Here is a 12,933-nt window from a genome sequence, read left to right as displayed (position 1 = left end):
TTAACTAACTAAATAGTCGTATAAAGATTTAACCAAACAACAAATAAACAAACAGTGTAGCGCTGTTATAGTTATAAATGTCTGGTATTAGATGCAGTGCTACCATCCAAATAAAGAAAGAAGTTTAATTTTGAAATGTTACAACATGTAAATGGAAATGATTCGCTGGAATTTCCCAAAAACAAAACAGCGCGCCTTTTACTGTATCAACAAATGAACCCGGCCAGCAGCGTTTTACTTCCCATAGAAAATCCTTCCCTCGTTGGCTAAACGAATCAATAAGCTCCAGTGAGCGTGGGCCAAACAGAGCAGGAGCGCGTCAGCGGCGGTCAGCCAATAGGCAAGCGTACAAGATTTAGGCTAGTGCGCCATTTTGCTGCGTCCACAGCCATCCGGCAAGATGGTCCCTTTGCTTTGTCTCAACCTGACCGGAGTTGTTTCGGTATTCTGAGGCTATTCCTGCTTCTGCACCATCATACATCTGCAAATTAGATTGAACTCGCCCCTTATAACAAAAACGAAAGGTGTCTGTATAAGTCAAGAAATGACGACGGTGAAAAGCAGGTAGGAACACAGTTTAGCTTGTTTGTTTAGACGATGTCAATTCTGCATTGATTACTGTAACTGCGAGCCGGGCCATTGGTGCCTATTGCTAGTTAGCAAGCTAGGCTAGCAAGCTAGGCTAGCTGAGTTGTAGCCATTAGCTGCGCAGCCGGCACGGTTTAAATTCGTACACATGTAGACTCAGATGTGTAACGTTATATGTGGTACAGAATATTTGTTAAAGTAAACAACCATTTAAAGCGCAATTATTCGGTTTGTGTTGTAGCTGGCTACATGTTACAGTGCTACTTTGGATGCTTCTATGTAACGTTACTACCAGGTTGTCGTTAGCGCGCTGGTTCGTCCCAGTTCATCACCAAAAGGGAGGCCTGCGCGTGCATTTTTCCGTTGCATGCACATGCATTTGGACGTTTTAATGCACTGTCGAGATTTCAATTTAACCAGGGCAGTGGAAATAAGTAGTTGCGAATTAACGGCGACCGCTATAAACCTGCTAATGATAGCGAGCCTGAACTTGGCATTGATAGTCAGGAGTTCCTGTGTTGTCAAAACATGGAGATTGCGTTGAGGATAAAGAAGCAGCACGGAGCTGTTAGATGCAGAAGGGTGCGCTCCTTGCACTGACACTGGATTTTGGATGCATTTAGGGCTGGTTGCTGCTGGCAGGACTGAGTGATGGCTCAACACAGCGGATAGCTAATATCTAATCAGCACATTATGATGACGCCTAACGGCACAATAAACAGTGCAGCCTCTGTCTCCAAATACACGCGCGTAAAAGCATGTAACGTTAGGCGATGCACATATTTAATTGTATGAATATATAATCACACACGGGATGTAATCGGTTGATCGCAAATATTAAGGGCTTATTAACTGTATAAAGTAAAGTCTAGTATTTCCCCCCAATAGACTAAAAACAACCAAAACATTGTCTGGAACCTTTGACTTAACCAGTATAAACATGTCCAGTAGGTCATAGTAAATATAATTATGTGTATTTATTGTTACTACTCTGTCTAGGAAATGTGTATGTCAAATATTCACATAGCTTTGTTTTGTTAATGCAATTTTATTGTGTATATAGTGAAAATATATAATTAATGAATTATTTTTGGTAATTTCATCCAGGGCTGCTGTGTATTTTACGGCTTATCATGGCATTTTAGATTTGTATCAGTGCTCTCTCTGCTGTTTTACACAATATGTATGTCTTTCTTGCTTGTCGTTTAGTAGAAGAATTGAGTCTTGTGCCAGGCAGCTTGGAGAAAAGAATAAAATTATCAAATGTATTTTAGAAATTCTGCTGCTTTGAATTCAATTAAATACGCAAACAATGGAACCTTAAACACAGGCTATGGTAATACAGAAATCGTGGAGTTGTGATATCAAGTACTGATCGGTATAGGCTGTAAAAACACTGCTTGCTTGTATTTGGTCTCTGTAAAAAAAAAACAAAAAAAAAAACATCTTATCTACATATATTTACAAACTAAAATCTCTGTAATTCAGACACGACATTGTAAAACATCTTAATTTACCAGTGTGTTTATCGGGAAACAAATCTTCAAATGTCTCTCCAGGTAAAATGAGTCTGGCTTCTTCTGAATCGCACCAAGACCAAATGTCAGAAAAAGCCGAGGAGGTAAGTCTGCAGCTTCTTTGGTTGTCAAACAATGTGTTTTGACCTCCTGTGTTATTTTTATACAGATAAAAAAAAAAATGTAAGGCATTTGTTTAGTGTTTTTGTTTTTACCTGTCAAGCTATTTAAATATGTCTTGTATTCTCTTCAGCCTGGAAGCTCAACAGAAACTATGAAGCCCTCTTCTCGCAACAAGAGGTGAGGAGCCGTATCTTCTTAAATGTGGCTGTTATTGTTTTGTTTGCAGTTGCATGTTCTCAAAAGACACTGCTTGAAATATTAAAGCTGTGTGTCAACTCATTTTAGGAAGCCCACTACTGTATCTAAGCACACTGGACTGAAAGAATCCGACGCCTCAGCTGAGAGTGAAAATGAAGGTGCCACTTCTGACAGTCCTTCAGACAATAATACAAGCAGCGTATCTAAAGGTATGAACTATGGAGGTACTTGTTGGTCTTAATCAAGATATTGTTGATGCTGATTTGAGACTTTTCTGCTTTTGCCTCTGTTTAGGCACTTTAGTGATGAGGCCAGCTGGAAATGATAATAAAGGTGCCATGAAGCTCAGAGTAGATTTCAAACCGAAACATACAGGTGACTGAATTCAATTATTAGGAAACTATTTATTTTTAGTATGTAGATGATGAGAACAAGCATATGGTTTTAATGTAAATGAACTGGATAGCCTGAAAGTAAGAGGAAAAAGTGAAATGAAGAAAGGGACAATTATTGTTTTCTTTTTTCCTCCTTATCACAGATGATACCCTGCAGAAGAAGGTAAACTGCACTGCCTGTGGTAAACAAGTAACCCAGTTTCAGCGCAACTCTGTATACGAGCATCCTGCTCTCAAAGTACTGATTTGCAAGGTAGGAAAGTTCAAATATACTTTCCAACTATTTTCATAGCCATTATAGGGGAAGTTCCACACTGAAATTTTTCGGTCTTTCCATTCTTGATGTCTGACCAAATTATTTCCTCTCCCTCTAGTCATGCTACAAGTATTACACAAGCGATGACATCAACAGGGACTCTGATGGGATGGATGAGCAGTGCAGGTAAGGCATTTTACACATTTTCTTTGTTAAAATAAAGTAATAAGAAGCACAATAGAAGTAATAAGATATGAAGACTAATATTGTCGGACAGCCTTGAGATCTCAAAAGAACATGACATTGCATTAGGCGACCATGATGATTTTAGTTTGACATGGAATTCACACAAAAGCTTGTTTTTTGTTGTGTTTGACATTTTATACATATGTTTTGGCTTGGTCCTTATCCAAGTGCCAATAATTTAGGGAACATATAACATATGTGAAAACCTCAATTGCTATATGCCCTAAACTTTGTTGAACTGTTCCTACCCAGGTGGTGTGCTGAAGGTGGCAAGCTCATCTGCTGTGATTACTGCAACAATGCCTTCTGCAAGAAGTGCATCCTGCGCAATCTGGGCAGGAAGGAGCTGTCTGTCATTACTGATGAGAACTCAAAGTGGCACTGCTATGTCTGCCGGTCAGAGCCCCTGCAGGATCTGGTCTCCAAATGCCACAGCATCATGGAAAAACAAGAACTCAAGGAACGAAAACCAGACAAAAGTGAGGAACGCGAGAGCAAGAGACACAAGAACAAAGCAGTCAAAGAGCACAAAGCCATTGTCAATGGGAAAGAACACACCGAAGGCTCAGGGACCATGACATTCTCCTACAAAAAACTGCAGGTGCCCAAAGAACTCATAAAGAAAGCAAAAAAGCTTGTTGAAACTACAACTGGTCTGAACAATACATTCATCCAGTTCATCCAACAGGCAGCTGAGGAGCAGGGAGATAAGTCTATCAGGTATCGGCATTTGAAAGCCTTCAGGGCCGTGCTTGCTGATTTGAAAAAAGCCCACAGTGCTTTGGATGCGGCTTTGGGGCCTGAATTCAAAAACATGGAGTTGCAGAATGGTAACGAAGGGCAACACATTGTGAGAAAGAGCACTTGTGTTGCGTCTCCTGTAGAAAACGACCACATGGATAATATGACTGATGCAACGGAGGAAGCTGACGACCTAGCAGCGAAGAAAGCTGATGACCTAGCAGCGGAGGAGACAGCCAACGACGTAGCGATGGAGGATGCCGATGTAGTGGCGGAGGAGGTCCCTGACATAGCAGTGGAGGAGGCTGATAACTTAGAAGCGGAGGAAGATGAGGAGGCTGACCACGCTGCGGTGGAGGAGGCTGACCACGCTGCGGTGGAGGAGGCTGACCAATCTGTGGCGGAGGAGGTGGAGGAGGAGGCTGACCACGCTGTGGCAGAGGACGCGGAGGAGGCTGACCATGCTGCGGTGGAGGAGGCTGACCACGCTGCGGTGGAGGAGGCGGAGGAGGCTGACCACGCGGCGGCGGAGGCAGACACAGCGCAGCATAATGAGCAGGAAGTGTCGGATGAGACTAAAATGAAAGACAACCAAACAGAAACTGATGTAACCAAAAAGACAATTAAAACTGAAGTATGTGACGATGGGCTAGTGTCGGCTGGTGAAATGTCTCTAGATCACGACATTATGTCTGTGCCTCCTTCGGTTCCCGAAGAGCTTTTTCAGATGGTGGAGAGTCTTGCAGATTCCACCATGCTCTCACAGTCTGACACTGACTTGGTCACAGACGCTGTCAAAAAGTCAAATGGAAACTCAAAAGACTCTCAACCTTCCCAGCCCAAGGTGAAGAACCTCATAGTCAAACTGACTCCTGTGCCAGTCGTGACAACGCGTGGTTCAAGGTCCTCCAAAAACAAAGAAAAGGCTGGAGAGACGCAAAAAAAGTGTGAAGAAGTTCGTGAGAAGGAGAAAGGCGACGCTGTTAAAGGAGCAGCAGATAGGACAGCCAGCCCACCACCCAGCCGTCGCTCTAGTAGATTGAAGACCACTCCCCTGAGGAAGCAGGCTGAGAATAAGGGCAAGGAAGAATCCTCAGAGTCAGAGGAAGATAGTAAGGGCAAGGCCAAATCCTCCAAGAAATCCAGTAAGAGCAACAAAGAGAATGTGAAGGAGACCAAGGATTCAGAGATGAAGACAATGGATTCTGACTCTGACGAAATTCCTAATGTACTGCTGGAGAAAGCGGCAGCAGGCCACAGCACAGATGAGGAACAGGGAAGCACAAGTGCTAAAAAGTGTTTATTCAAACTAAAAAACACATCCACACAGGATACAGACAAAGCGTCCAAACGCAAAAGGAAGTGTGAAAGCTCTGATTCAGACTTGGGGAACAAAAGTAAAAAGACGTCCAAGAATAAGAAACGGGATGGCTCCGACTCGACCAACTCTGACTCTGACCAGGAGAAGGAGACTAAGAGTAAATCGACCACAGCGAAGAGGAGATCTAGCCGTGTGAAGAAGCAGGATGAAGCCAAAGAAGAAGAAAAAAGTTCACCTGAGAGGAAGGCAGCCAAGCGGAGGCGGTCTTACGAAGTAAAGCGCAAGGGAAGGAGCCCCAAAGCAGCCTCCAAGCTGCAGTTGTCCTCCAGCGAGGAGGAGGAGGGGGAGGAGGAGGAGCAGCAGGCTGAAGGTGATTCTGGAGAGGACAGCGACGAGCAGAAGATCAAGCCCATTGTGGAGGATAACGTGGTTGGAGGAAGTGGACCTTTCCATCAGTCCTCGGGTAATTCTTTCTAGAAGAGTTTAGTGGCCCTCAGCGTCTATGAGTTACGTAGTTATAAGTTAAACATTCTGGGAACCGCGCTCATTCTCCTTCTGAACATTCTCATGTCTGTAGGTAAATATGTAGCTGGAGCCAGCAGGCAGTTAGTTTAGCTTAGCATAAAGCTAGCCTGGCTTTGTCCAAAGGTAACAACGTATGCCTACCAGCATTTTTAAAATCACTCTGAACATCTACTTTTTGTTGAAAAAACCCCCGAAGTTTATGAAGTAACTTCCTAGAGTCTTGTGTAAAAGAAAGAAATATGAATTCTACGGCTGGTTCATAGACGCTTTTTGCACTGCGCAGTGGAAGCCCAGAGATTACAACAAAGTTGTAGATTTCTCTCTGACCAGAGTGAGTTTATGGGCAGGATTATGTACAGGGTTACAGGAAACAATGGGCTAAACAAAAGTCGTGGGCTGAACTAAGCTAATCTTCTGAGAAATGTACAGAGACATTCAAACCAGCCCTCAAGATGTGTATTCTTTGTCAGAGAGAGACCCAACAGATCTGTGAGTGTGTTAACATAGTACTGTCATGACAAAAGACCAAAGGGATGATAGTTGAGCTGTGACTCCTCATGTAATACCATGCTCGTAGTCATGTCTGTTGATGTTGTCATTGGCGCACATGTTCACTTATTATTTTTGTACGGGGAACGTATAGTCAGAACAATAGTCGTGTAGTGTGAACGAAGCATCAGTCAAAATGTCAAATTATTCCTTCCATTAACCGCACGTGTGCTATTTTGTTGTATAGGAGACGAAGAGGATGATAAAGAGAGAGTCTCTCAGGATTGTGAAGACGATGACGATGATCCTGAAAACAGGTACTTGCAAAACAACAAATTGTAAAGATGGAGGCAATCAAGAGGCATGTCTACATCATTGATCAACGTTTTATTTTTACTGGGTGTTGTAGGAAATTTAATGATTTGAAAATCAGGTAGAGCTGTTTAATCTAATATATTAGCTCAGCTCTGACAGCTTATTGCAATACTTGACTCACCAAGCACAGTGTGAAGGCCCACAGCCTGGTCTGCACTGAAGAGTGTTGAGTAGCTCCAAGCAGAAATTGATATCACATTCCTGTGATGTAATAGTAAAGTGCAGAAGAGCCTTTTCTTTCTTTATGTATTTACTTGTGAGTAAATGTAACATTTTTGTCATATTTTCATCAAAGATAATCAATTATTTGTTCAGAAGTCACTTGATTCAAGAAAGAAATCATTTAAAATGTGAGTCTCTGCGTTCATTGAGTTAATTCTCTAGAAGCACATTTGATGTGATTGATGTGAACCTCCTTATTTTTTTTGTTTGTCTGACTTTCTTCTCATTTCTCCTGAAGGATTGCAAAGAAAATGCTTCTCGCCCAAATAAAATCCAACTATTCTTCTGGAGCAGAGAGCTCATCTGATAATGAAGGAGCAGATAAGGATGAAAAATCCTCCAAGAAAGCTAAAAAGGAAGATGATGATGATGAAGATGATGATGATGAAGATGAAGAGCAACAAGGTAGTTTACCAGAACTAGACGTACCTGGTTTTGATATAAATAAGCCTCTTTTATTGTGCATCATCTCAAACTATTGGTTTCTCTCTTTTGAAGATGAGGATTCAGAAGCCTCCAGTTCTGAAGTTGAAGTGAAGAAGCGTGGAGGACGCCACAAACTGCTTCGTCATAAACTCTCCCTGAGCGAGGGTGAATCCGGAGAGGAGAAAGCTACCAGTAAAGACAAGAAGAAGGGGGGCAAGAAGAAGTCAGGGCAGAAAGGTAATTTAGAATCTTTTATTTTCCCCGTGTGTCATGTCCAACAGCCCGAGCACCGATATCCTGAACTCTGATACCGGGAGCGTGACTTTTGTTTGTTTGTCTTTTTGTTTGTTTGTTTGTCTGTCCCTCAGTTCGCAGCGATGACTCTTCAGACTCAGACTTTGAGAAGTCAGAGTCCAGTGAAGGGTCGGGGATAAGCGAGGAGCTCAGCGAATCAGAGAACGATGGGAAACGTCGAAAGACCAGGTGAGAAGAGAGAGAACTTCAATCAATCAATAGTAACTTATTACTGCCACCCGATCTGGATTGATCTCCTGCTGCTCTTGCTTGAATGGATTCTGCTTTGTGGTTCTGTAGAGCTGCTAAGAAGAAGGATGAAGCAAAACAGAGAAGTTACAAGCAGCAGCAGCAGAAGAAGAAGAAGCGACGCAGGATCAAAGTTCAGGATTCCTCTTCCAGCAATGAGAAGGTGTTTGAAATGCAGAGCACTCGGTAGTCTTGAACTGCCCCAAAGTTTCTTCTTTTTCTACAGCAGGATTTGCCAGGTGGACAAAATGGATCCACATAACTTTTAGTAGTCAAGTCATGCATGACACATAAAAAGTGATTTGAACTTACCCCTGGAGTGTGTTGTGAGGAATATTGAGGGCACAACTTAATCATGGGGCTGCTGGGCTCCTGATCAGAGGCAGTGAATTTTTTTTTCTTCTGAGGGCTGAAGATCAGAGGGCTGACTTTAATGCTTATTTCCACAGAGTGGAAAGGAAGACGGTGATGAGGATGATGAGGACCACAAACAACGCAAAAAGATCCGCAAAATCCTGAAGGACGACAAGCTGCGGACGGAGACGAGAGATGCGCTGAAAGAGGAGGAGGACAGGAGGAAACGTATAGCTGAGAGAGAGGCACTCAGGGAGAAACTTCGAGAGGTAAAACTGAACAATTCTGAAGCACACAAAATAAAAGTAGATGTTAGACAAGGAATTATGAAGTTTAACTTAATAAAACTAGCTCTAAGCAGCTTTTTTTAAATCAATGCAAGTATTTACATTTATTTAAAAATACTATAATTTATTTCTTAAGCATATGAATTGTGTGTTTTTATGCAAAGGTAACATTTAAAAGTTTTGACGGTGGAAATTATGTTTTAAGACGGCCCTGAGTCGGTGGTAAAAAAAAAAGTTAGTCTGGAGCTTCGCTATCAATAATAGTTCTTAATATAGAAAATTGGAAACAGGTCAGACTTTTAAAAAAATCCGAAATTCCAATTTCTTATTCTTATTAAAGCTATATGAAAAAATTGCGTATCCCTGGATATGGAAAACGCTTATTGAAAAGTTGTAAAAGATATTTTTCTTGACTTTTGAAATGAACCTGACGTGTGTGTGTGACTCTGCTCTCTCTCTATTGCTTATCCTTAATCAGGTGATTGTGGTGGGGGAGGAGTCTTCCCACGTAGTCTGTCCCTGTCCCATCACCACCAAACTGGTTCTGGATGAGCAAGAAGAGACCAAGGAGCCGCTGGTGCAGGTGCACAGGAACCTGGTCACAAAACTCAAACCTCACCAGGTTGACGGTAAGGTCACAAAACCTTTTTTTTTTTTTTCTTTCCTTTTTTTTTAGGCCCTGTTTTCTGTTTTTAAAACCCTGATTTTCATAATTGCATCCACATTTTGGGAAATTCCATGACATTCTGTGTTATGTCTCTGATTTAATTTTTTATCATCAAATTCCACAATTCTGTCTGTTTTCTGCATCATGGAAATCATGATTGGGCCTCATATGAGCCAGAATGAGCCTGCATGTGAAACAGAGAGGCTCTGGACTAATGTCCACCCTCCATCTTTGTGTTTCATCTCAGGGGTGCAGTTCATGTGGGACTGTTGCTGTGAATCTGTGAAGAAGATCAAGAAGTCTTCTGGCTCCGGCTGCATTCTCGCCCATTGCATGGGTCTGGGGAAAACTCTGCAGGTATGCAGGAGAGAGCAACACTAAAGCTGTGCAATATGAATCTTAATCTGTTTGATATGAAAAAAGGCAACACTAGGGCTGTGTTTCTACCCCTCTCACACAATTTGGCACATATTGATGTACCTGGAATTGTATATTTAATTTTCAGTGAATGAATTTGGGTTCCTCAAACCTGCGATAGTGCATGAAAGAATTGTGTATATATAATCTGCCACCATGAGCCTCTTAAACCCTGATGAGTTAATTGGTGCTTGCAGACCTATGTGGTTCAACACCGTAAGCCACATTTGACTGTAGTTCTGTTTTTGCCCTGTAGGTGGTGACGTTACTTCACACTTTGCTGCTTTGTGAGAAGCTCGAGTTCACCACAGCACTGGTGGTTTGTCCTCTGAACACTGTCCTTAATTGGCTCAACGAGTTTGAGAAGTGGCAAGTAGGACTGAAGGATGACGAGAGTTTAGAGGTAAGGAGCTGCCTTGTTACTATTTGACAGCGGTGCCATTGTTTCTTGTGTGCTTCCATTTCACTCCTGATGTATGGTTTCTCTGTCTATCTTGTGTCTACCAGGTGATTGAGCTGGCCACAGTGAAGAGGCCACAGGAGCGAGCATATGCCCTCCAGCGATGGCAAGATATGGGCGGCGTCATGATCATCGGCTACGAGATGTACAGAAACCTGACGCAGGGCAGGAACATCAAGAGCAAGAAGCTCAAAGAGATCTTTCAGAAGTCACTGGTAGATCCAGGTACAGTGCTGTGTTTGAACTGCAAGTTTAAGTAGACATCAATTTAAAACATCCCTCTTATGTACGAGTTGTTTTTTTTCCCAATGAGAGTGAACGGAAAACATTTTTTTCAATGCTGATGGGTGACACTTTCACTTTTATAGCATGGTGGTCTCAGTCTGAACAGTCACATCTTTAATTGATGCAACTTTAATCCCACCAAGATTACTTTCATTACACTTCCTTGCTTGTTGGTTCAGCATACACAATATTGGTTGTGCTAGTAAAAAATATGGACAGCTGTGAAAGTTTTTCCAACTAATGATTAAATAAAATGGGGCCGGTCAGCGTTCAAAAGCATTTTGTTATAATTTTATTGCAAATTCTCAGCTGGCATCCATTATACATTCATGTGGCATTGGTCAAATTAGTCTCCATTTTGATATGTTTGTTTCATCTGCATGCACTTGCTAGAGGAAATGACTTTGATATTGTTGTTGGTACATGTGTGTCAGTTTTTTCAATTCTGTCTCAGGCTGTATTTCCACCCGTGTTAAACTTTCTTTCTTTTTTTTCCTCCCTCCAGGTCCAGACTTGGTGATCTGTGATGAAGGTCACATCCTGAAGAACGAGGCATCTGCTGTGTCCAAAGCGATGAATTCTATCAGGACGAGGAGGAGGATTGTGCTCACTGGAACGCCTCTGCAAAATAACCTTGTTGAATGTGAGACTGCCTGGTTATATAGGTGATGTCAGACCAACATTTCATGGGGTGGTGTGAATGTATCTAAAACTTGTGATTTTTCTCTGTTTACCAGACCACTGCATGGTGAACTTCATCAAGGAGAACCTGCTTGGGTCCATTAAGGAGTTCAGGAACCGCTTCATAAACCCCATTCAAAATGGTCAGTGTGCCGACTCCACGCTACAAGATGTCCGGATCATGAAGAAGAGGGCTCACATCCTCTATGAGATGTTGGCCGGCTGTGTCCAGGTAAAGAAAAATGTCCGGAAGAATTGACTCTTGCTCTCTTTGACCTCCCTCTCTGCTTCCTAAAAATTATATTTTTTTTCTGCTTCCCACAGAGGAAAGATTACACAGCGCTCACTAAGTTCCTGCCACCTAAACACGAGTATGTGTTGTCGATCAGAGTGACTCCAATTCAGTGTAAACTCTACAGGTACTACCTGGAGCACTTCACAGGTGAGAACCACGCTCTTATGAACAGGAACACGGGGCCGTTCTCCTTTCCAGAGTCTGTGTCTCCTTGCTCTGGCTTGTGACCTGGAAATCGATTTCAGATCTCTAGGTCGGGGAGCGAGGAGGCTTGCTAGAGGAGCTATAGGGGAGGAAAAACAGTGTATCCTTTATGGAAGTCTTGTGCATCCGTGGCAAATAGAAGAGGCTTGACACACCTGGAATAATCTCAAACCATGGCAGGACTCACTACAAATGTAACTGTTCCTTTTTGTTTTCATAAATTGTAGTGATATAAGATAAGATACACAATCAAAGTTTATGCCCTTCAGTTTTTGCAGTTCCTAAAAAGGCGATGTTCTAGCTGTATTCCTTAATAAAGTTTCACCTTGTTATAATTTGTGTTGCCTCGAAAGTAACAAAGGTGTTGAAGGGCAGTGCCACTTGCTTGCCTGTTTCAAACTACTTTGATCTTTTTAGGTGTTAGGAGCAGCTGGGCCTCTAGGGGCTGCTAGCAGGGCTTTAACAGTGTCAAGTCTGATTGCCCAGACAGGAATTTAGCCGAGTCTCAGACTAGAACAAAATTCAATTGAGAATTCCACTGGAAAACATGCGTAGCCTAGGACTAGACTAAACCCTTCTGCAGGAGTCTTGTTTCTCTTAAAAAGTGCTCTCTTGACTGGCTGTCTTTTACTCAAGACAAGAGTTTGAGATAAATGGAAGGCCTTTCTGGTCTCGCTTTCTCATGCTGTATTGTTAAGTCGTTTAGTGTGTGTGTGTGTGTGTGTGTGTGTGTGTGTGTGTGTGTTTGAGAGAGTGGCAGCTGGCAGAGTGCCGCAGGCAGGGTTTAAGCCCAGTTTCCCACGTCTCCCTAATGAAGAGCTCTGGGAAAGAGGGAACAGGGTGGGGAGGTAAAAGGGGGAATGTGGGGGCATAAAGGAAAAGGAAAGAAATTTAGAATGAGAAGGGGGCTAGAGGTTTTACACCAAAAGCGAAAACAAAGAACAGGGGAGTCGGTATTTATGAAGAGGAGTGATTGGGAGGGGGTTGGTGGTGTGTGCTGTGACTCATTAGGCCAGGTTGTCCACATGGCAAAGTGCTGAAGTTGTGGCTCTGGACCTCCACAATGGTGTTTTTGGACTCAAGACCACCAATCGGTCAGCAGGAGGGGAAAAGCCACGATTGTTCGCTCCTTTTGCTGTTGCTTATGTAAACCTACCGTAACTTCTGACATCCCTGGCTCAATGCAGGCCAACACACAGAGCAGTTGCAACATCAACATTTCAGCAGCTGCCACTAAGTTAAATTCATGAATCCGCTGATTAAACAGATCAGATTAGACAGGTTGTAGTTTTGTCTGGTTGTAGTTGCAGTCCAAAGA

The 12,933-nt window shown here is 42.6% G+C and overlaps 1 protein-coding gene across 1 annotated transcript in view; it reads left to right on the top strand.

The window, feature by feature from the left end:
* The first annotated feature begins 388 nt into the window (after positions 1 to 388).
* atrx (ATRX chromatin remodeler) overlaps positions 389 to 12,933 on the top strand; it is a 29,048-nt gene continuing 16,503 nt past the window's right edge. The window contains exons 1-21 of the mRNA XM_068714571.1: positions 389 to 564; positions 2,148 to 2,209; positions 2,359 to 2,405; positions 2,514 to 2,635; positions 2,721 to 2,801; positions 2,965 to 3,074; positions 3,196 to 3,263; positions 3,576 to 5,848; positions 6,647 to 6,716; positions 7,235 to 7,401; positions 7,495 to 7,659; positions 7,791 to 7,905; positions 8,017 to 8,128; positions 8,415 to 8,588; positions 9,085 to 9,235; positions 9,521 to 9,630; positions 9,947 to 10,093; positions 10,198 to 10,375; positions 10,941 to 11,078; positions 11,173 to 11,348; positions 11,441 to 11,558. Coding sequence (XP_068570672.1) covers positions 2,153 to 2,209; positions 2,359 to 2,405; positions 2,514 to 2,635; positions 2,721 to 2,801; positions 2,965 to 3,074; positions 3,196 to 3,263; positions 3,576 to 5,848; positions 6,647 to 6,716; positions 7,235 to 7,401; positions 7,495 to 7,659; positions 7,791 to 7,905; positions 8,017 to 8,128; positions 8,415 to 8,588; positions 9,085 to 9,235; positions 9,521 to 9,630; positions 9,947 to 10,093; positions 10,198 to 10,375; positions 10,941 to 11,078; positions 11,173 to 11,348; positions 11,441 to 11,558 — 4,579 coding nt within the window. The 5' untranslated portion in view covers positions 389 to 564; positions 2,148 to 2,152. The remainder of the gene's footprint in view (positions 565 to 2,147; positions 2,210 to 2,358; positions 2,406 to 2,513; positions 2,636 to 2,720; positions 2,802 to 2,964; positions 3,075 to 3,195; positions 3,264 to 3,575; positions 5,849 to 6,646; positions 6,717 to 7,234; positions 7,402 to 7,494; positions 7,660 to 7,790; positions 7,906 to 8,016; positions 8,129 to 8,414; positions 8,589 to 9,084; positions 9,236 to 9,520; positions 9,631 to 9,946; positions 10,094 to 10,197; positions 10,376 to 10,940; positions 11,079 to 11,172; positions 11,349 to 11,440; positions 11,559 to 12,933) is intronic.

This window comes from Cebidichthys violaceus, unplaced genomic scaffold (genome assembly GCF_023349555.1).
Source record: "Cebidichthys violaceus isolate CVI_PGR_0920_01 unplaced genomic scaffold, fCebVio1.0.p SCAF_2, whole genome shotgun sequence".
NCBI classification, from domain to species: Eukaryota; Metazoa; Chordata; class Actinopteri; order Perciformes; family Stichaeidae; genus Cebidichthys; species Cebidichthys violaceus.
The sequence above is the reverse complement of the archived record's forward strand: the minus strand, read 5'-3'. Positions and strand labels throughout refer to the sequence as shown.